This window comes from Diabrotica virgifera, chromosome 3 (assembly GCF_917563875.1).
Source record: "Diabrotica virgifera virgifera chromosome 3, PGI_DIABVI_V3a".
In the NCBI taxonomy this organism is placed as follows: domain Eukaryota; kingdom Metazoa; phylum Arthropoda; class Insecta; order Coleoptera; family Chrysomelidae; genus Diabrotica; species Diabrotica virgifera.
Genome location: NC_065445.1, coordinates 117,239,213 through 117,263,897, shown reverse-complemented (window position 1 = coordinate 117,263,897; position 24,685 = coordinate 117,239,213). Strand labels below are relative to the sequence as shown.

Genomic DNA, 24,685 nt, shown 5'->3' with positions numbered 1-24,685 from the left:
ATTAATATACACTCAGATGCAAAAAAAACGCAACGAAGAAAATTTTGGTCAAATTCAAAGTATTTCAGTTTTTTTATTTTTAGCCCTATTTTGATGATTTTTTCAGCACACTATGTAAAAATTTATAAATTTTAATTTGGTATAGTGAGTTTTATAACAAAATTTTGTATTTGACTTATTAGACGGGGTTAATCGAAAGGTGGTTTTTTGTCCTAACTTTGAAACATCCTGTGGAATAATTCCGTTGGCGGATTTTCGTAAAACCTTATTTTTCGGTTGCAAACATGTCTTTTTAAGTATTATGTTTTTAATTCATGTGAAAATATGGATCGGTTTATTTTTAGGAGCGAAATGACTTGCCACCCACAATTTACGACTTTTCCTATTATTACCATTATCTTTTGTATTAATTTGTAATACGACGATGGCGGCTTTGATGACTGATATCGAAGGAATGTCATATCGACATCCCAGATGTCTATGTTTATTTGATTAAAAACAACGACATGAACTTGGTTTTAATGAACAGTTAATGAAAGACAACTTAAATGTAACTTAACCTAAGTACGCAGATAACAAAGAGAAACTACTAAAAAATCACTTAATACTTTGTATTGCCTCCCCTAGCCTCTATAACTGCCTGTACACGTCGGCTTATGCTTTCTATGAGCTTGCGAATATCATCTTGGTGGATGTTTTGTCACTCCTCTTCTAGAGCCAAGCGAAGTTCGTTAATTGAGGCTGGTGCGACTTCGCGACCTCTAATATTTCTACCAAGCATGTCCCAAACGTGCTCTATTGGGTTCAGATCTGGCGAACCCCTTTGGCCAGTTCATTTTATTAATACCAACTTCTTCTAAATATTGCGTGACACACATTGCAGAGTGGAGTCCCGCATTATCTTGCATTAATAGAAAATCATCGCCGATATATTGAGAAAAGGGTACTGATTCGCTAAAATTTCCTCAATATACCCGTGTGCAGCTTTACGCTTGTTTGTTCCGGTTCGTATAAAACCTTCCACTACCCTTTGGATGGTTAGAGCGATGAGTGTGTTGTACTCTAGCCACATATTCATAATTTAGCCCATCTTCAACCAGAGCAACGGCTTTCGCACAATCTTCGACACTAAGAACCATGATCAATCGTAGGTAAACAAAATGTAAGTGTCAATATAACATCATGATAACAGTCACCAAAGCCACCTCGTCGTATTTCAAAGTAACTCCAAAATTAACATAACTAAAAAAGTCCTAAATTGTGGGTGGCAAATTCATTTGGCTCTAAAAAATGAACCAGGAATATTTTGACATGAAACAAAAAACACAATGCTTAGGAGACATGGTTGCAACCGAAAAATCATGTTTTACAAAAATTCGCAAACGGAATTATTCTACAGGATGTTTCAAAATTAGGATAAAAACCACCTTTCGATTAACCCCGTCTACTAAGTCAAATACAAAATTTTATTAAAAAACTCACTATACCAAATTAAAATCTATAAATTTTTACACAGTGTGCTAAAAAAATCATCAAAATAGGGCTAAAAATAAAAAAACTGTAATACTTTGAATTTGACCAAAAATTTTTCCGTTGCGTTTTTTTTGCATCTGAGTGTATTTTTCAAATTGGGCTCTGTACCGCCATTCTTTATTATATTACGAATACGTGTGCCAAATATCTCGAAAAAATATTCAAAATTACAGCCGCAATCTTGGAATGCGTTTTGGCTACCTGTTGATCGCTACTGTATCACCTTAAAGGCCGGATCAGTATTGGACCAGATGGGTGCAAGACTACCCCCGTATTGGCGAGCGATGCACTCAAATATTTGGTCTCGTTTTTAACACCTTATTTATTATTATTTATATTGTGCGAGTTGAATTTCTCATCAATGACTGCTATTAAAAGGAAAGTGAGAAATCGCTTAGAACTCAAAAATGACATGATTGTTTACGTATTGAATATATAATCTAGGTTTAAAAAGCTAATTTCGGAAAAACATGCCCGAATGTCGCATTAATGTCTTTTTTACATTGTAATACAGGGTGTAACAAAAAGGCACATCACAAATTAAATCACATATTCTGGGATCAACAATAGTTCGATTGAATGTAACTTATTTTAGTACATATGTGCACATAAAAATTTACAGCCGTTTGAAGTTACAAAATGATAATCGATTTTTTCCAATATATCGAAAACTATTACAGATTTTTGTATTGGAAATAGACATGTGGAATTTTTATGGATGAAACATCTTAAAAAAATAACAGTGTTTGTGCACTCCATAAAAAATTATGGGGGTTTTCTTCCCTTAACCGCCCCCAAACTTTGTGTGCGTTCCATTTAAATTATTATTGTGGAATCATTAGTTAAACAATATTTTTAAAATTTTTTTGCCTTTTAGTACTTTTTCGAAAAGCCAGTTATTATCGAGATATTTTGAACATTATTTGTCAAATCCACCACACATTTGTAAATGGTTAAGTAAGATTAATATACACCACCATTATAATGGCAGACGCCCTGGAATCGCTACAAGACTAAAAATAAACAAGAAAAAACTAAATTTATGATTGTCTCAAAAACAGAACATGGAAATGAAAGGTTAATGATAGAGCAAACCCAAATAGAAAAAGTTAAGACATACAAATATCTGGGAACCTGGGATGATGACAAAAATGACCAAAGCAAAGAAATTAAAGTCCGAATAGAAACTTCATGGCAAGCATTTATAAAAATGAAGACACCGCCTACAAACAAAGACCTTCAGTTGCCTCTCAGATTGAGGGCTCTAAGATGCTACATATTTTCTATATTGCTATACGGAATGGAAGCTTGGACATTTCAACACATAAGAAGAATAGAAGCGTTCGAAATGTGGTGTTACAGAAGAATATTGAAAATTCAGCGGGTTCAAAGGATTACCAATGTTGAAGTGCTACGACGTTTAAATAAGGAGTTAGAAATTATGAAGAGTATAAAAACTAGAAAACTGGAATATTTGGGTCACATTACCAGAGGAGAAAAATATGAGTTGCTGAGATTTATTATGCAAGGAAGGATCCAAAGAAGAAGACGCATCTCCTGGCTGAGGAACCTTAGAGAATGGTTTAACTGTAGTTCATTACAACTATTCAGAGCAGCAGCCAACAAAGTGACCATAGCCATTATGATATCCAACCTCCGATAGGAGAGGGAACTTTAAGAAGAAGAAGATTATATAGATCTGGTAATAATATGAAAATTTACTTATAATTTACATTTTTTGGCATATTTTGAAACGTATTAAAAAAGAAACCACTTCTTGATAAAAACTGGCTTGTCGAAAAAATACTAAGAGGCAAAAAAGTTTTAAAAACATTGTGTTTAACTAGTGGTACCATAATAATAATTTAATTGGAAGGTACACAAAACTTTGGGGGGTTTACAGGGAATAAAACCTCCATAAAATTTTTATGTTAGAAGCCGCATCTCGATAAAAATTAGCTTGTGTTTAACTAGTGGTACCATAATAATAATTTAATTGGAAGGTACACAAAACTTTGGGGGGTTTACAGGGAATAAAACCTCCATAAAATTTTTATGTTAGAAACCGCATCTCGATAAAAATTAGCTTATCGAAAAAATACTAAGGGGCAAAAAAGATTTAAAAACATCACGTTCAACTAGGGGTACCAAAATAATAATTAAATTGAAGCGTACACAAAAGTTTGGGAGATTTAAGGGAACAAAATCCCATAAAATTTTTATGCAGTGTACAAATTTCACTGTTATTTTTTAAGCTGGTCCTGCCATAAGAATGCCACATGTTCATTTTTAATAAAAAAAAATCTATAATAGTTTTTGATATATTGAAAAAAATCGATTTTCATTTTGTAATTTCAAAGAACCGTAACTGTTTTATGTGCACATTTGAACTAAGGTAAATTAGGTTTAAGACGGGTCGACATTACTAGTGAATATCAAACGTGGCTCACGCTTACGTAGTTTGCCCGTGCTATTGTTAGATATTTTATTATCTATTTTCAAACTCGAGCAGTACATTTTTTGTATTTATGCATTGCATGTACCGGGTGTCCCAATAAGAATGGCTCTCGGCCATATCTCAGGAACCGTTTATACTACAGGTTTGGGAAAAACATTTTATAACAAAAGTTGCCCCGAGAAAATCCTGGAAATTATTTTCGTAATTGTAAGTCCACCGCTAGAGGGCGTAATTGAATATCAAAAATTAAAAAATCGAAATTTTACAAAATTTGCCTAATGAATGGGCACTGGAAATCCAATCATCGTATTCTTCATACAATTCTGTGCATATTTTATTTCACAAGTTTAAGTCTACCTGTGCAAATAAGAGGTGGGGGTGAGTGGGAACCTTGTTATAAAAAAATCGCTGTAAGTCCGGTTCTGCTTAATCGATTTTTATAAACTTGATCTTGTTGAAAACAGCTCTTTTTCGTCAATGTAATAGTTATAATTTGGAAACAGCCTATTACGTAATATGCCGGCTAGAAGGCGCTATTTATTGTTTTTTAGAAATCTAGTTTTCTTTGGAAAATATTAAATACAAGTATGTATGTTTTTCCCTGTATTACAAAATTAGACTAAATTAGCAACAGAATACCGAAAACCGCATGTCGATACCTTTTTTCTATCTCGAGATATCTTAAGAAACGTGTAAATTTTAAAAATAACTGTTGCTGTCATATAAGTGGAAATATATAGAAGTACGTAGTGTGCTATGAAAAAAAAACAAAGGAACATTGTCCAGATGTCACCGTATATAATGAATTAAAACAACAATAAGACAAATAACACTATAAAATATAACAAAAAAAAAAGAGTGTGTGTACTTTGTACGCGAGTAAGAAGTTATACTTCTACTATTTTAAACAGTTTAATTTTATTTTTGTTTAAATATTACACTAATTGTAATACTTAAAACAATACCAAAAAAATAGCGTTAATATGTAAATTTTTATGAATTGTTGCCTCCGCGCATTTGCTTTTCTCTCGATGAATCGTAGAAAATATAAAAACGTCAGATTTTCTACACAAATTTTTAATTTTTATTTCATTATATTTTAATATCAATTATCCTATTCCCAACTAAGATAAATACATAACTGTTATTGTTACCGGTAAACTAAGTTAAGGAAGTCAAAGTGGAAACAAGTAGTGTGCTATGGAAAAAATAGAACTATTAGAAGTATTAACTTCAAAAAGTCATCATGTGTCAAATCAGTAAAACTTAAAAATTTGTTCATTGATGGTTTGTTGCGGTTTGTTTCTATTAAAATTTATATAAAATTTATACAGAGTGAAATTCAAGATGATTCTTACAAACTAAGAAGCATTTGACATGGTAGCCACATTCTTTGAATGCATAAGAAATGCAACTGTTGCGGCTAGAATATATGCAATGAAATATCCCCAAAGACGTCACCCCAGTAGTAGAGTTTTTCATATTTTGTTTTGATTTATTATATACGGTGACATCTGGAAAATGTTTCTTTGTTTTTTTCCAAAGCACACTACTTCCTTCTATATATTTCCACTTATATGACAGCAACAGTTATGTTTAAAATTTACACGTTTCTTAAGATATCTCGAGATAGAAAAAAGGTATAGACATGAGGTTTTCGGTATTCTGTTGCTAATTTGGTCTAATAATACAGGAAAAAAATACATACTTGTATTTAATATTTTCCAAAGAAAACTAGATTAACTAGAAACTAACCGGCATATTACGTAATAGGCTGTTTCCAAATTATAACTATTACATTGACGAAAAAGAGCTGTTTTCAACAAGACCAAGTTTGCAAAAATCGATTAAGCAGAACCGGACTTACAGCGATTTTTTCATAACAATGTTTCCACTCACCCCCACCTCTCATTTGCACAGGTAGACTTAAACTTGTGAAATAAAATATGCGCAGAATTTTATGAAGAATACGATAATCGGATTTCCAGTGTCCTTTCATTAGGCAAATTTTGTAAAATTTCGATTTTTTAATTTTTGATATTTAATTACGCCCTCTAGCAATGGACTTACAATTATGAAAATAATTTCCAGGCTTTTCTCGAGGCAAATTTTGTTATAAAATTTTTTTTCCCAAAGCTGTACTATAAACGGTTCCTGAGATATGGCCGAGCGTCATTCTTATTGGGACACCCGGTACAAGCAGTACAAATGTACTGCTCGAGTTTGAAAATAGATAATAAAATATCTAACAATAGCACGGACAAACTATGTAAGCGTGAGACACGTTCGTTATTCACTAGTAATGTCAACCCGCCTTTAATCAAACTATTTTGGTCCCATAATATGTGATTTAATTTAAGGCCTGCCTTTTTGTTACGTCCTGTATATTTTTATGCATGTAAATTGTTTAATTATTATTTAATGAAAAATCCTTTGTAAAAGGTATAAAAAATTGTTCTGAAGTAAAAACTTCTTTAGGGACGTTGTGCACTTTTTAGATGGGTATTGAATTAGCGACCGTCATCGCTTCGGCGAAATAAATTTTTGAAGTGAAAAATTCTTTAGGGACGTTGGGCACTTTTTGGATGGGGATAAAGTGTTAAATTAGCGACCGTCATCGCTTCGGCGAAATATATTTTTGAAGTGAAAACTTCTTTAGGGACGTTGTTCATTTTTTAGATGGGGAAAAAGTATTGAATTAGCGACCGTCATCGCTTCGGCGAAATAAATTTTTGAAGTGAAAACTTCTTTAGGGATGTTGTGCACTTTTTGGATGGGGAAAAACATTGAATTTGCGACCGTCACCACTTCGCCGAAATAAATTTTGTACGTATATATATGTGTATGTAAATAGCTTAGGACGTACGCAACGCATGTATAATAATGTGGGTATCTTCTTCTTCTTCTTCTTAGCCTTCTATCGTCTACGTTTGGACATAGGCCTCTATCCTGAGGAACATATTTCCAATTTGTTCCGGCTACTCTTTTAATATCATCAACCCATCTCATCTGTGGTCTTCCTCTCGGTCGTTTACTTTGGTAAGGTCTCCAATGTTGTATTGCTGCATTCCAACGTTGGCCTTTTTGTCTAGCAGTTTTTAGTATAGCACTTCTTTTTGGATGGGGAAAAAGCATTGAAATCGCGACCGTCATCGCTACGGCGAGATATTAGTACATAATTGATATACTATAAGTTAAATTGCGTATAAGTTCGACCGAAGTTATAAAGGTTGGAGGAGGGATAGGGTGTGTACACGAAGGCGCTTGATTCGCCAGAAGTTTTCACTTCTGTCGTCACTCCCACGAGTGCCTTTTTTTTTATTAAAATCCCTTTAAGTGCTACATTACAGATCGTTTTCGATTTTTAAAAAAATCGTCATTAGTGTTAAGACACTAAAAGTAAGTATAACTGTGTTAACGAATGCAAAGTTAATATTTAAAATTTTGACTAAGGTAAATAAAAGTTAAAATTGTATAAGATATAGTTGTAAGGTAAATATAATAAAAAAAACCCCAACTTTGTTGATGGTTGTTATTACTGTTAAATTTCAATAAATAATTATTACAATACGTTGGCTAGAGTAATATGTACTAGGTAATTTTCACAAAACCTCAATATCACATTTTCAGTTGGTTTTTGACACCAGCGTTCAATTTTCATAACAGTCGTTATGTAGAGACACATGTATCAACTTGCTTTGCAACCCACGTGATGGGAGAGTCATACTGTGCCCAAGGGCCTAATTCATTAAAAATATTATCCATCCTATGGAATTTTAAGCAAATATGCTACTATAACATATTTTTATACCATTTAAAGTGGTCTCACCCTGGTATTTCTTTGGTGGCTCAGCTTGCAATTAACCTGTAGGTATAAGCAACAACTTGCTTTAACCTTAGTCAAAATTTTAAACATTAACTTTGCATTAATTAACACGGTTATACTTACTTTTAGGATATTAACACTGATGATTTTGTTAAACCATCGAAAACGTTATGTAATGTAGCAGCCCTTAAAAGGATTTTAATAAAAAAATGTATACCTTTTACAAAGGATTTTAAATATTATTTATGTTTTACGAGGTAGTCAAGTTTGTGTTTCTAAATAAACGACAATATTATAATAATTAGGGCGTTACATTTTTATTTGACATGTTTTTATTTAAGGTATAAAATATGAAATAAACAGGTATAATACAACTACAAACCAATTAAATAAACATGCTTGTAAACGACCCCCCCCCCAGCTATTGGACATCTTGCATATTAGTGCACCCTAATATGTCTGTGTAGATTTTGGAATTGGATTCGACCATCACTTGTAACACCGTTGCTGTATCCTCTATTTTTTCATACTATCACGTTACAATTCTTTGTGATATTATACACGAGCGGGACACCCTCAAAAAGCGCTTAGTTTTCGAGATACTGACCACGGAGGGGTGAATGGCTAATTTTATTCATACTTAATATTTTAGAAGGGTGCTGAAAACGAAAATGAGGTTTATTTTGAATTTTATGTCGGGGAACATTGTCGAAATCGCAATTTTAACCTAAAAATAAAAAAAAAAAATGAAATCACATTTTTTGCGTTTACCTCGCTACAGCTCTGTTCCATTTTAATATTTTTTTCTGAAATTTTTACAGTATATAGCTCTAACATTTCTGGAGACAAAGGTACCTGCTTCAAGTTTTTATTCTTATCATGATAAAGGTTATGAATTTTTCAAAGAAAAAGGTGCGGATTTGTGCATTGCAAAGTTTAATCGCAAAAGTTGTGTGACGAAGTTTAAAATTTAGCTTCTTAATCACGTTTATTTGAAAGTAGATAGTACAAAGAAGTTTTCTGGTAAGTTTTAGATCAAAATGTTTTATAGAAAAAAAAAATAGTGCAACTTTTAATGTCGACATTAGAAATCCCCAATATAACGCTTATTTTTTGAGGGACAGTATCTAGGTCTAATTTCTCACCTTTAGTACTATCCTTGGATTATAAGGTTTCATTTGACATTCTACCTAGTATAATGACGGAGAAGTAAACGTTCTTATTCTATTATTCTTGTAGGTACATTTAACATTCATTGAAATTATGAAAGAAATGGCATGGCAACACTGTGACGCACAAACATAAGATTTCGCTGTCCGTTACATAGGGTGCACTAATATCCAAGATGTCCTAGCTATTTAACACGTTGGCTGCCGTGAGACACAAACGTTATGTTGTATTCGATAACAGCTGGTATGCCGATATGCTATTGTCTCAATAGCACAGAAACGGGGGCCTCGTGGCCGTAGAGACCCATTTTTTTAACATTATGGCAGACAACGTGTTAACGTGACCCCCCAGTGGGACGCGACCCGCACTTTTGGAATCACTGCATTAATCTATACGCGTTCTCTACAATATATTCATTTTTTTGTCAAAAATATAAACCTCTTGTAATCCATGATTTATGGCTATACATAATATGTGTGCATTTTACTTAAACCACAAAATCTAGAGTGTCATAAACAATTACCAGAACGGTAGTTCATTAAAAATAAATACATTTTAAAATCACTTTAGATTTTTGTACTTGGTGCCTTGTCTATGTCTTGCGATTGAAATGCGTTTATTCCGTATTCGAAGCCTTTTCGGACTGCTTCTGTCAGAACTACCATCACTAGGATATCTCCGTTTGTTCCTAACTGTACCCTTGTCTGTCTTAACATGTTTCAAATCCTTCGTTTTTTTAACGATTTTCTCATTAGTTAATTTTCTTTTTTTGAATCTACTAACGATACTACTGGCAGTTGTAGAGTCTGTATCGGTCGTCGATTTATTTTTTGTTTTTATCGTTAGACTATTGTTTTCAACATTTGGTATTATTTTGGGTTTAGAACTTGTTTTATCACTGTCTGAATCAAGCACTGTGTCAGAAGTTTTTCCATTGCGTGTAGTTCGTTTTGCGGGAAACAGTTCCTTACTTAATTTTTTATGATTTTTGTTTTGGTTTTTTGGCAAATTCTTGCTACTTCCTTTTGGACTACTGTCAGCGTTTCTTGAATTATTCGGTTTTTTAGGACTGTTATTTGTATTTTTCTTTTTTGAAATTAACTGAGACATTATTTCATTGTATTTGTTTGCAACTTTTTCATTGTTCTGTCTTCTTGTACTTCTAGTAGGACTAAGAGAAGTGGAACTATTATCAGTAATCGTATTATTAACATTGTTAGGTGTGGTAGTTTTAGTAATACTATTATTTTTCTGTTGCTTTTTGCTAATTGATCTCATATTTGCGTGAGGTGGTTCAGAGGAAGATACACTCCTTACACCTTTTGTATCGTCCTTAGATCTGGTTTTCTCGTTTGTTGCATTATTACCTGATCCTGGCGTTTGGCGAACAGTGGGTGTGTTTTTAGTAGAACGTAAATGGTTATTAGTTCTACTGCTATTATTTGCTACGTTTTCCTTATTTTTGTTTTTGTCCATGTTTTTATTCTCTACAGGTTTTGACTGTTTTTCACTATTTTTAGAATTTCTAGTTGGGCTACTAACTGTAGAACTGCTATCAGTAGTTGTACTGCTACGACTTTTTGCATTGACGTTATCGATATCGTTACCCTTCCGTCTTGTACTTCTTATAGGAGTAGTTAATGAATTATTAGTACTGGACCTAGAATCCGTTTTTGAATTAGTGTTCTTTGACTGTTTTTCGTTATTTTTAGAACTTCTAGTTGGACTACTAACGGTAGAACTGCTATCAGTAGTTGTACTGCTACGACTTTTTGCATTGACGTTATCGATATCGTTACCCATCCGTCTTGTATTTCTTACAGGAGTAGTTAATGAATTATTAGTAATGGACTTAGAATCCGTTTTTGAATTAGTGTTCTTTGACTGTTTTTCGTTATTTTTAGAATTTCTAGTTGGGCTACTAACTGTAGAACTGCTATCAGTAGTTGTACTGCTACGACTTTTTGCATTGACGTTATCGATATCGTTACCCATCCGTCTTGTATTTCTTACAGGAGTAGTTAATGAATTATTAGTAATGGACTTAGAATCCGTTTTTGAATTAGTGTTCTTTGACTGTTTTTCGTTATTTTTAGAACTTCTAGTTGGGCTACTAACTGTAGAACTGCTATCAGTAGTTGTATTGCTACGACTTTTTGCATTGGAATATGCATTATCGATATCGTTACCCGCCCGTCTTGTACTTCTTACAGGAGTAGTTAATGAATTATTAGTAATGGACTTAGTATCCGTTTTTAAATTAGTGTTGTTATTTCTGTTACTCTTATGTCCCTTATTTTTAGCCAGAGTAGTTGCATCACTCTCAACATTAGTGCTATAACTTTTATTTTTGGTATTTCTAATTACAGAACTGTCATCTGTGCCAGTCTTATTACCTTTATTCAATTTTGAACTGGTGTCATTATTAGTAGTTCCTTTGTTTCTAGCATTTTTGAAACGGCTGTTAGCAGCGGAACCTTCATTTTCCGTTCTAGAAGATTCCTCGTTAATAGATTTGTTTCTTCCACTTTTAGTCATATTACTAGATAAAGTGTTTTCTTCAGAATTTGAATCTTTAGATGAGAGATTTTCTTTTAGACTTCTAGTACTTTTAAAAGTATTACTAGTTGTCGAACTTGAATCTGTATTATTATCGTCATTTTTCTTTTTGTTTTTTTCGTTGCTAACGATTGTTGTCTTTCTTATAGAAGGAGTTTTTAAATTATTACTGGTATTATTATTCCTAGTACTTCTAGTAGCAGTTCCACTAGTAGAAATATCACTATTTGAACTACCATCGTTTGCATTATTATTGTTACCCTTAGATCTGAAACTCCCAGTGCCAATACTAGTTGAAGAACTGCTGTCAATATTACAAATAATATCACTGTTAGCCTTCGGACTAGGATTATTATTAATGTTACCTTTATGCATATTTTTACTTTGTTTACTGTTAACTTCATCCATTTTTTTATCGGTTAGAGAACTATTTGTGGATTTTTGACCATTCCGACTAATCCTGCTCGACGGAGTGATGTTTACAAACACTTCCGTGTTATGTTTACCTGAAGATGCACCAACATTTGTTTTCGACGCTTTTTGTGAAGCATTTCGCTTTCGTGGTTTGTTGATTTCACTATTATCTTCATTACTTGAAGAACTTTGAATGAAAATGGGAGATTTATTGTTACGTAAATTCGGTCTCATCTGCAATATATGGGAACTGATTCTACTGCGAGGAGTAATATTCACAACGATCTCTTGATTACTGCTCTTATCTGAATGGTGCTGTACATCTTCACTTAAATCCGAAGTTCCCTTATCACCAGTCCCAGAATGGATGTTACCTACAAACAGAAAAAAATGAGCAAAATTACGAAAACAATAGGGAACTTGCATACAATTTTAAATTCGAAAAAAAAATGCTATAAATCACAACAGAATATAATTTAAAATATAATATACTTATATACCGAGTGAGTCTGTAATTTTAAATAAATTCAATATCTCAAATACTAATTGTTTTTTTGAAAATTGCTCATTATTATATGTCAAAAATGACAATTTGAAATACGAATCGACGGGTCTGAGTATTTTTCAAAAAAACAATTAGTATTTCAATTATTGAATTTATTCTAAAATTACAGACATAACTTTGTTATTTTTTATTATCTTGTAAATGGTAGAGAATAAAAATTTGATATTTTGCTGTTATGTATAACTTTACACACCCTATTAAAATAGCTATCAAAATGACATTGTTGCCGTTTAAGAAAATCAACGATGACGTACAATCTGTAAATTGGGACACCCTGTATATTGTATGTCAAAAAGGATAATTTGAAATACAAATCGACGGGTCTGAGCATTTAAAAAAAAACGATTAGTATTTGAGATATTGAATTTATTCCAAATTACAGACTCACTCTGTATATATTATAGCAAAGAAAAAAAAAAGAGTTTTTGTCTTTATTTTGGCCCCTAAAAACGATTAAAATCGAGAGAAATTTTAAATTATAGCAGTCAAAGTTGAAAATGTTCAAGATCCGCGCCATTAATTGATTACGTTTGATATTCGTTTACTTGTGTAGTCATTTTATGGTATATCTCAGTTTTATATATCTTAAGATAGTTGCTGTGAACTCTATATTTCATATTTGAGTGTCTTTGTTGAGACAATTTTTTTAAAATAGATGGCCAAAGAGGTTTTTTCTAAAGGCAGTCTGATAACTTACCCATTATAAACATAAAACTTTATTATTACGATTAGATTATTTTAATTTTATAGTAAAAACAGTTCCAGAAAAATATTGTATAGGCAAATATCATTCAATCTGTAGTGTATGTACATCTACCAAAAGTTCTATTTTCTTTTTGTTTAAAATACACTTGACTTATTAAAAAAACTATTAAGCAGACAACAAATATTAAATACTTACATTAAAATTATGACATAAAATATTATATATCATAAAAAACTGCCGTACACCATAACTACATTAAAATTATCTTACATGCATAATGCATGAAGACCTTGAGAGAGAATGAGCTAAAATGTCTTCAATATTGTTTCAACCTGCATGTAGCCACTTTATTAAACTCCGTCTCTTGTCGACTGGTAATCTAATAAATATTTTCTTGGGGATTTTAATGGTTGTACTTTTAAACAATGGTACTAAACAACACTTACAGTATTTACTTTTATTTTCCATAGTAAACACAAACAATTCAATACTATCTCTTTAAAAACTGCATCAAACACCAATGTAAACAAAATGGTTTATACTTTTATATAAGACAAGAGAAGTGTCATTACGGAATATAACTTGGTGACGTCACAAGTGTTCGCGCGCTTTTTCGATCATTTGAAATGATTTAAATACACATAAGATTTTAAATTTGTATGGCTAAGGTATTATGAGTTTTTAAGGCGTGAAATTTCGAAAAACTTATTTTTAAACGAAACTGAACATTATTATATAATAAAACAAAAATGTGCAAGTTTCCTATTCAATAGTGATTGTAGAAAAATCTACCTAAAAATCGACTAGTCTGAAAAGACTGGACCAATATAAAAAGAAAAACAGATCCAGTTCAATGAAAACAGCAAAACAATATGATATTTATGAATTACCTTCATTTCTATCTTTTTTTCTTCGTTTTGAAAATTTATTATTGTTGTCCATGTCCGAATTTGTCTCTTCAATAACATCTTTCGTTCGTTTTCTTTTCTCTTGTAATGTCTTTTTAGGAGTTATAAAATGATTTTCGTCATCTTCTTCAGAATCTAAAAAAATTATTGATTATAAAGGTTCTTTTCGTCAAAGATTTGCCATTGGCCCCAAACATTAGATTGACTAAATAATGTTACGTGTTAAATCACTAACTCATTGCAGAAGGATTCTGAAGATCTCATGGGTGGACCACATTAAGAACAATGGGGTGTTAAGGGGACTTTTATTTTCTAAATTGTCAAAAAATTGATTTTTGTTTTTTTACGTAAAAACATTTCTTGGTTTGATAAAAATACTGGCCTAAAATTGTATTGAGAAATTCGAAATAGAAACGAAGCTGTAGCTGTATTTATAACGGTACCTATAATATGCACCGTTATTAGGCGTCAACGCCCTTCCGGTAGGGATCTATGGAGGAGTATCACCAAGCCGCATGCCCTTATCCCTTGCCGTACCGCTCCTACATAGGCCGATCAGACACCTTGTTTGTTTGAAACCAAGCCGTAGATTCTATATAGAATTTTATACTATTGGCCTTTTCATTTTTCGATGTCCGGGCAGGGAATCGAACCTCTATCGTAAATCCACTACAGTTTCCCATCGAGCGCCTCAATCATAGATATAATAATCTGTAGATTAGGCTAGCTATGGGCCGCTCTGTGCATTGAGGTGTAACGCCGATATCAATGACGCCATTGGTCAATATTCATTTTGACTGGTCTAGCCATCTTTGACCGTCATATGAGCGGTATCGCTTAGTAAAAAGAGATAGATAGACCACCGATCGACTGCCGCGCGTTACGCTTTTTTGCTCAGTATGCCTTGTCTACTAATCGTAATTACCCGAAATTAATCGTAATTAATCGGGTAAGCGTAATTACCCGAAATCGGAATGTTTGGTATCTATCGCGTCATTTTTGTGTTTGGATTGGTATTCTGTAACTCGTATCGTAATCAGTTTAAATCGAAATCTCTGACTTCTATTTCACGCGGTTCTGAGGTGGTGGCAACCCCGCATTAACCAGCGAAATTAGTGTTCTGTGATCTGTCTGTTACTGGATCTAAATTTGAAATATGACACCGTTGCCATATCCTCAATGTTTTCATACTTTCTTCATACTATCCTCAAGTTTTGAAAAGTAAATAAAATATTAGTGTAAATACTGGATGCAACAAGCTCAAAAGAAGATAAATGGTTTTAAATTAAAGTTAACTAAAATTAGTATAAAAAAGACAATAAACTGATAAATAAAAAAGATAAGTGAAGATAAGAAGTATAAATGCTTTTAAATCAAAGATATTTAAATTGATGTTATTAATTCATTAATATTAATAAATTATTTAAAATCGATATTACTAATAATATGCAATCTTTAAGATTCGATTCCAGCTAAAATAACTGCTAAACAACTTTTCCGAAATGGCATCTTTTCTATAATTTGTTCAGACTATGAGCGTTGACTGATAAATATACAAGTACCTATACTGGTATAATATATTTATCAATCAACGCATAAGAAGTCTATCGTATATTGTATGCTATTCTTGTTCATTATACCATTGATTGAAATTTTACAAGAAATAAGTTAAAAAAAGTATGACAACACTGTGAGCGGCAAACATTCAGATGCCAAATAGCAAATAATTAAGGTTAGGTCCAATTCATACTCGTACAATATGTCTAAATGAAATATATAATTCTCTAAACAAATAACACCACAGACTAAAAATTAGGCAGCTAAAAAAGGTACAAATACTATAAATAAGTAGTAATCCATTATTTTTATGTATAAAATATAAACGTCAAAACAAAACAAAATGCGCTTGCGTCAACCACAATTCCGATAATCGAAATCTCATCTCGACAGGGTAAATGCTGTCGAAGTGATTTCTATTCACTATCACTATTACGATTGTAGAGATTCTGAAGTAGTTATGGAATACGGATTTGAACCATTTCTACTCGACTTGGCCACTTCTATTCGATTTTACTGACTTCTATCATCGAAATGAGTTACAGAATAGGCATGAATATTATAACGGTACCTACTCGAGCTAAATCTCGTTTGTGTACAACATGGTGATCAACAGGTCACCTGTGCACCTGAAACTCAACAGTTGCTTTCTAAAAGTTATATGGGAAGCACGTGTTTTATATTATTGAAATTTATCGAAAATTGTTTTGAAAAATTGAAGAAATTCCTGGGTCTGGTGGTTATTTAAAAGGCAGTCGATATATTTAATTTGGAAAATTGCTCCAGAAATTAAATTTTGTGGCAAAGATGTGGTAGAGATAGGTTACTGGATAGCAGCATGTACCTTTAATGAAGGATCAAAAATTATTCTCACAGTAATGGATCTTATGGGAATAAAAATTAGAGAAATAGCAACGAGTTGGTCAAAAAATGGTGATGAAGCTCGTATTACTCAAGCAAATAGAAGGAGCAGCGAAACATCTGAAGAGGGTAAAATTATGAAAAAATCTTTGCCCAACCATTTAGTGCTTTTACTGGACAAATAATACAGTGATGCCCAATATAATAATATAAATCTCGTATAAAGGCCATAAGAACATAAGAAAATTAACTTCTTAACGGTATACTCATTAATTTTAAGTCTCACGAAATGAATCCCGTTGGGATTAAAAAAATTGTTACAAAAGCGCAGAAAAATGTCTCCCAAATTAAAATGAATATTTTAGAAGATGCCCTCTGCAGTGGTGAAAAACAACTGAAAGTACCAAAAAAAATATAACCATAAATATATTTTTTTAATATTTAAAAATTTTCTTTTTTTAATTTAGAAAGTAATTGTCTCCTTAAGAATAATTAAGAAACAAAAAGTTTCAATGAAAAAAATCTGGAGAAAAATACGGAAGTATGCGTCTCATAATCTAAGGAAAATAAGATGAGGACAAAGCCTAAACGATACAGCTAAAAACGTGTGCCAATAATAAGGAGATTCAGAAACTATAGAAATCCATTCACTCCCTGATAAGTTATAACAGTAGGAGAATGATTGTTAGCTACACCTACACCTGTCCCGCAACATCACAAGCTGGAAATAGACATGATTTTGAATTTGCAATTATATTAATTTTTGCAATATATCGGTTTTGTTTTTTTCTTTAATTTAATAACTTGTAATTTTTTTTATATTGACGATTTATCATATTTTTCAGAAAATTGTATTTGTTATTGTTATTTTTTTTGACTCTATGTTTAGCTTTGTCCATAAAATTGTATAATTTTGAGTGACAATAAAGCATATTTCTATTCTATTCTATGATAAAATGTTCAATAGTACATAGGTCTGGATCCCGCGTATGAAAAAAAAGTTGATTAATAGCAAGCTGAAAATTTGTTAATAGCTTAAGGGTGTCTAGTCGGACAAACTTTGATATATGGGAACACTGGAACAGGGGAAGTTTTAATTGTGGAACAGGTTAAAAATTTGGAACGGTCAGACCACGAAAACGGCACATGTATTTTGTCCGACAGAACAGACTTAAACTCTCCGAACAGAGATTAAGCTCTAATGCCAAAATCAGACTGCTATTTATCACCAAATGGGCGTTTTAATGAGTGGAACATGTAGAATATGTCAAATGACACAGGAATTATGACAGGTGATAAATAGCAGTCTGATTTTTGCATGAGAGTTTAATCTCTGTTCGGAGAGTTTAAGTCTGTTCTGTCGGACAAAATAAATGTGCCGTTTTCGTGGTCTGACCGTTCCAAATTTTTAACCTGTTCCACAATTAAAACTGCCCCTATTCCAGTGTTCTTATATATCAAAGTTTATCCGACTAGACACCCTTAAGCTATTAACAAATTTTCAGCTTGCTATTAATCAACTTTTTTTTCATACGCGGGATCCAGACCTAACAGTTCTCAATAGTTGAAGAAGTGTTCTCAATGAAGATATCATAACACCAATAAGAGCACAAATTTAAGTTACGTATGAAACAATAACAACAAAAACACTTACTTTTATTCCTATCGTTTGAAGATTCCTCAGCTGATTTTAGTCTCTCCTCGGAGTTTTGTTCTTCTGCATTTTCCTTGTCTCGCTCTATTCCACTTCCTGCAGTATTATTTGTCAAATTTTTATCCGGCTCAACGGCTTCTTCATCGTCAGTAGATTTCCTTTTGTCTACATTATCAGCGTTCGATGTGTCGTTTTCAAAAGCTTCCTTACCTTGGCCATCTTCATTTTCTTCTTGTATTGAAGACAAATTTGTAATATGCCGTGTGGAATTTGTTACATTAGACAATTGCTGAATATCTGAGGATGTTGTTGGATGACAAGCTTCGTTTTGAGTGTTGTCTTCATTTGAATTATTAATATTGGAATTCTCTGTTGCTTCCAGATTATTCTCAGCTAATGAATTGAGTTTCTCTAAAGACGCGTTTAGTTTTTCATGAATTTTTAATAAGTTTCTCTTTAGTGTTTTCTCTGACAAACTTTCCTAAAAATTATAATAAGTATTAAAAAATTGCCAAATCTTAATCAACTCTAAATTCTCTTCATAAACGTAAAGTTACGATAATGAATTGACCAAATACTGGATATTAATAAAAACTGGTCGACTGCTTATTGAATAAAATAAGCAATTAGTTCGAACTAAAAGGCGAGGGGTATAGTTTAAAAATTTTGATATTTTGGATTTTTTTAATAGATTAATTATTGAAAGTACATAACTTCAAGAATACTTTCTCAAATATTTCAGATTAATCGGAGCAAAATTGCCGAAAATACAGTATGTTGAACATCCCTACCTTCAGCAACTTTGCACGCGCCTACGCTTGAGCGTAGTGTGAAACGTTGAGCGTAGTGAGAAACGTTTAACAGATGTTCCCATTCTCTTTTGTAAATTACTCCGCGATTCAAAAACGTAATCCAGTGTGCACCACTTTACCATTTGACAGAAACAAAAGAAATTGAAAATAAAAGTTGTCAAAACATTAAGCGCTGGACTCCACTTGCAATTTTAGACGCGCGATTGTTTTGTCGCGAATATTGAACAATTGTTTCAAATACGAGTCAATCCATTTGCGACTAAATAATCACAGCGATTAAAAAAAAACGCTTTTTACCGCGACGCGATTGCCGCTCGATCGAAATGGATCATACAGACCAGCATAGGCATGCATCATAATTATTTCATATACCTATTTATATACCATATACCAGTTAACTTCTAATCAGCGGAAGTGACAGTTGATTCATAGAAACACTGTTACATGATATTGTTAATATAAATATTCTGTCCAGACTTGTTGGATGAGTTCAGATAAATTCAGCAATTCTACAATTTTTGGAACAAGATACAAATGTATACGATCTCGCAAACGAGACAAATGCCCGTGAATTTTTTAATAAATGGATTCGGCGTATAAATAAAAAAAATGTAATTTTAAAAATGTTTATTCCAAAATTAATGCATTTTGACTAAAACAATTGTTCTATTCACTCAGGGGAAAGGCTCAAAATGTCGCCTGTCCAAATTTTGAATGTGTTTTAAATGTACAGTGCGTCCATAAAGTAACGGACAAATTCATTATTTCCTTATTGAGGAAAAATTCCGAAACAGGTCGATTTTTATTTTTAAATTACAATATTTTGGCATATATATCATACTAGTGACGTCATCCATCTGGGCTTGATAACGTAATCGACGAATTTTTTAAATGAGAATAGGGGTCATGTGATAGCTCATTTGCAAGGGTATGTAATTCTCTATTTATTAATACAAACAATAACATAATTATTTGTAGAGGGTGTCCAAAAATACTTTTACAATTCAATTAATTGAGACAAAAAGAAGAATGTATGTAACTTATTTCATTCAAAATTCGTTTTACTTTTGTCAGAAAACAGGAATACATGTGCATATGTTTATTTGACAAATAATAAATATTGCTTTTCGCTTAAATTCAATGTTAGAGCTGCCACCCACCTGCCTCTTGGAAGTTTAACATTACCACAGCTTCCTAAAGCTTATAGGACGCTGTGACATTACGCTTAAGCGAAAATCAATGTTTATTTTTTAAATAAAACATTTTTATGTTTTCTGGCACGAATAAAATATATTTAGAGTTAAACAAATTACATACATGCATCTTTTTGTACCAATTAATTTAATTTAAAAAAACATTTTTTGGACACCTTGTATAAATAATTATATTAATGTTTACCGTTTACTTCTCTCCCGAAGCAAAAGAGCGATAACACAAGTAGTTTCGATGTTATCCATTGCAAGACTGATGTAATTCTGCGACTTAAAAATCGCAAGTGGAGGCACCCACCATTCCCACCAGATTTTCTGCGACAGCGATTTTTTAGTCGCCGCGACTACAAATCGCAAGTGGAGTGCAGCCCTAAACACGTTTTTCTCAAAATTGCTTTTTTCAAAGTCGGTGGACATCGTAACTCAAAAACTACTTGATCGATCCTCCTCAAATTTTGCATAGATGTTCTTTAGACATTTCATGAGGTAACGCTGTTGAGATATTTTTTGTGTTATGCTTATTTTTTGTTTGACAATAATAAATATGTTGATTTTCACCATTTTTTACAAAAACTGTCGTTATTTTGACTTTTGAGTGATAAGAAAAACTCAAAAATCGTTAAAACAAAAAAAAACTAGACAGTTACCTCAAGAACCTCATAAGCTAATAAAATATTTTGAAATTTTTGTTTCACATGATCCATGTCTTTGATCCATGATTCATGATTCTGATGTCCACCGCAAAATCCATTTTTATTGAGGTGTCAAAAATTTGCCACCTTTGGCTTATTCTTCAATATTTGTCTTGAATTTTTCATTTTTTGAATATTCTTTGAGTTATAGTGAATATGTTTATCTAATTTAAAAATAAAATAATTTTACTAGTTTCAAAAAATTCACAACAATGTGCTTGAAATGTTGATTTCAAACCAATCCCTGATTCCTTAATGCATAAGACAGAAAAGAATAATACCAGTAGTAGTAAGTAGTACCAGTAGTACCGTGTACCATCGTGTAACTGTAAAAATTGCTCTAAAAACTTATGTAGATGTAAAAAAGCTGAGATATCCTGTATATCTCGATGCAGATGTAAGAAAGAAAATGTCTGCCAAAATAGTAATAATAAATAAAAATAACTTCCTTTTAAGTTATATTTCTAAAATCTTAGGTTTTCATGTTTTTTTCTCATTTAGTACAAAAACTCGCAGAAAAAGTAAATATGTAGAATGAAAGGTGATAGGAGGCACTTTATGATGATTTAATTATAAGAATTATATGATAAAATTGTATTAGTATCTTCAAAAGTGAAAGATGAAGAGCGTATACATATATAAATTATAATTTGTATCGAGAGGGTGGCGCGAGCCTTTTCGCTGTGAGTCGATCTTGCGCCTCAGAGCGCGTTATTAAAATATCGATACCTTAGCGAAAAATAAACCTCCGAACGCATTCCTACGCTCAAAATGTTTCGTTTTTCTATCATTAATGTTAATTAAAGTATAACTGTTTATTGCTCAAATTTGCTTAAAACCCTTATAAACATATTAATGTACAATTTCTTTAACAAAATTATAACTTCAAACGGGTATAACTTTAATAGAAATAAAGATAAAGTAATTTAACAAAAACTGTAAGTAGAAAGTAGTGTAAAACTGTAGACTTTGTAAAGCTCATGTGCATGCGTAGAAGCAGAGTTGCGGTCGAAAAATCTTCGAAAAATACTTATTTTGCAAATTGCAATTTTTTTATACACTATATACGCACTAATTTTATAATATCTTAAGTTCTAATTATTGGAAGTTTGGTGAACATCATTTTCTGTGTTTTTTAGGAACAAATTTTTTTTGAAATTTTTTATATCTTTTAGTTTATGAGCTAGAGCCTTATAAATTTATAAACAATTAAGTTGTTTATAACAATTTTTTGATCACTCGGAGCGAAATCCACCCTTGAAATTCGTAATCAGCAGCCAAAAATCCATAATAAACCGTTGAGTTTGTCCATCAGAATTGTAAAAGGACACGGTGACCTCTATTTGACGCCTAGACTACAGAACCTAATTCGTAATGCCCTTCGTTATAAGTGATTTCATAGACATATATGAAATGGTTTTCCCTATTTTCGATTATACTAGGTACATAAAAAAAGCAGATACTTACGTCATCCAAGACTTTTTGTACTTGAGTCTTCAATTCCTTTATAGCAGCAATATTGTCTGACGATATATCCAAAATCAACAGGAATTTGGAGAGATGAATAGCAACGAAATCATGCTTTCTCTTTATTATCTCGTGGGTGAACATGTGGGCCATGTTTATATGTATATTTATAAGATCCTATAATATATAAAGACATTATTACATCATAAAAAAAATAGTAATTTTAATTTAACACATTAACCGCCACACTAAAATTTTTTGTTTGAGCCGTCAGGCTCCACGTGCAGAATCTCAATGCTAATGTGAATTATATTTAACTCGCTGAGCGCCTGTGGGCCAAACAAGGCGTGAGTTAAATACAACTCGCGTGGCGTTCAATGTGTTAAGGTACTAGTACACTTCAGAATTTTTAAAAAATCGAAATTTTCTTTTTTTATTTTCAATTCTTAGAGCTTCAAAATTTTTTTTTTTATTAACTCCTTGAGAGATCTGCAATCTGCCCATTAGGCAATAAGAGTTTTTTCTGACAATGAAGCTGATGACATGTAGAGTATTATTCCAATGAATAATCTCTTTTAAATATATCTAAACCTAAGTTAAACATTGTTGGTATGAATTTACAATAATTTGCCTTAAAAAAAAAAACTAAACTAAAGTCTGTGTGATATAGATAGATCGGACGGCATTAGACGTTTCAGCCTACGGATTTCATTGGCATCGCGCACGTTTAGTTGGGTCACTAACCGATTCGGGTGCACTGACACTTTTTCACTATAGTTGACACTAAAACGATGTATGGCATCTTTGATGGATTCTAAAGGGATATCATGCTGAATGATTTCGTTACTGACGTAGTAGGGAGCATCAACAATATTTCGTAGTACTTTATTTTGGAACCTCTGCAAGATGGATATGTTGGAGTTGCTAGCAGTTCCCCACAGCTGGATGACGTAGGTCCACACAGGTTTTAAGATTGTCTTATATAATAATATTTTATTGTCTATGGAGAGTTTTGATCTGCGACCGATGAGCCAATACATGTTTCTTAATTTGGAGGCCAAGTTGCTTGCGCTTAGTGAATATGTGTTTTGTCCAAGTCAGTCGTCGATCCAGGTGCATTCCGAGGTATTTGGCGCTATCAGATTGTGGAAGTTGACAATCAATAAATTGAACAGGTGGGCACGTTTCTCTGCGAAGGGTAAACGTCACATGTGTTGATTTCAATCCATTTGCTTTAATACGCCATCTTTTTAGCCAGTTTTGGATCTTCTTTAGACTAGTTTGCAGGTTCCTAGAGGCTGATGTTGAGTCAGTGTGGGACGCCAAAATGGCTGTATCATCGGCAAATGTCGCAATAGTGGTAAGTCGTGTTGATGGCACATCTGCAGTATACAATAGGTACAGAATCGGTCCAAGTACGCTACCTTGTGGAACTCCTGAATTTATTGGATGCAGCTCTGTATATTCACTTCCATGTTTTATTTGGAAGTGCCTATCTGTCAGGTATGATTTTAGAAGTTGAAAGTGGGGACGGGGCAGTAGCTTCTTTAGTTTAACCTGCAATCCTTCATGCCACACCTTGTCGAAAGCCTGAGATATATCGAGGAAAGCTGCTGAACAATATCTTTTACTATTCAGATCCTTATTGATTTGATTTACCACTCTATGAACTTGTTCTACTGTCCCGTGTTTATTGCGGAATCCGAATTGGTGATCCGGAATTATCCTCTTTTCGTCTATTATAGTTTTTAGCCTTTTAACATATAGCTTCTCAAAAACCTTGGAAAGAATTGGCAGTAGACTTATCGGTCTGTAGGAAGACAACTCTTCTGTTTTCTTTCCGGGCTTGGCTATCATAACGATCTGGGCAACTTTCCAGATGCTAGGAAAATAATTTAGTCGTAGTATAGAATTAAAAATGTAAGTAATAAGTCTACAGCACTTTTCGGATAGTTCTTGAAGAATTTTTCCAGATACCAAATCGAAACCAGGAGCTTTTTTTATGTTAATTTCTTCCAGAATTGTTTGTTTGACTTCTCTAATAGTGAACTTGTTATGAGGCAGGTCCATTTGGAAGGGTACATTTAGATAGTCGGTGATTTCGTGTTCTTCTTCAGCAGATAATTCTGAAGGAAAGGGCATGAAGACTTTTTTCAGATATTTGCTAAAAGCTTCAGCTTTTTCTTTATCATTTCTGGCCCAGGTGTTATCATTTCTGATTGGTGGATTAGGCAAGTAAGACCTTTTTAATTTTTTCGTTGCTTTCCACAGCGAATAGTCTGTGGCTTTTGT

The 24,685-nt window shown here is 32.6% G+C and overlaps 1 protein-coding gene across 1 annotated transcript in view; it reads right to left on the bottom strand.

Moving 5' to 3' along the window:
* Positions 1-6,099: 6,099 nt before the first annotated feature.
* The window catches only part of LOC114334577 (uncharacterized), a 55,557-nt gene continuing 36,971 nt past the window's right edge, over positions 6,100-24,685 (bottom strand). The window contains exons 10-13 of the mRNA XM_028284643.2: positions 22,394-22,570; positions 18,212-18,692; positions 14,122-14,274; positions 6,100-12,334 (exon numbers count right to left, since the gene is read on the bottom strand). Of these exons, the coding sequence (XP_028140444.2) occupies positions 9,549-12,334; positions 14,122-14,274; positions 18,212-18,692; positions 22,394-22,570 (3,597 nt within the window). The 3' untranslated portion in view covers positions 6,100-9,548. The remainder of the gene's footprint in view (positions 12,335-14,121; positions 14,275-18,211; positions 18,693-22,393; positions 22,571-24,685) is intronic.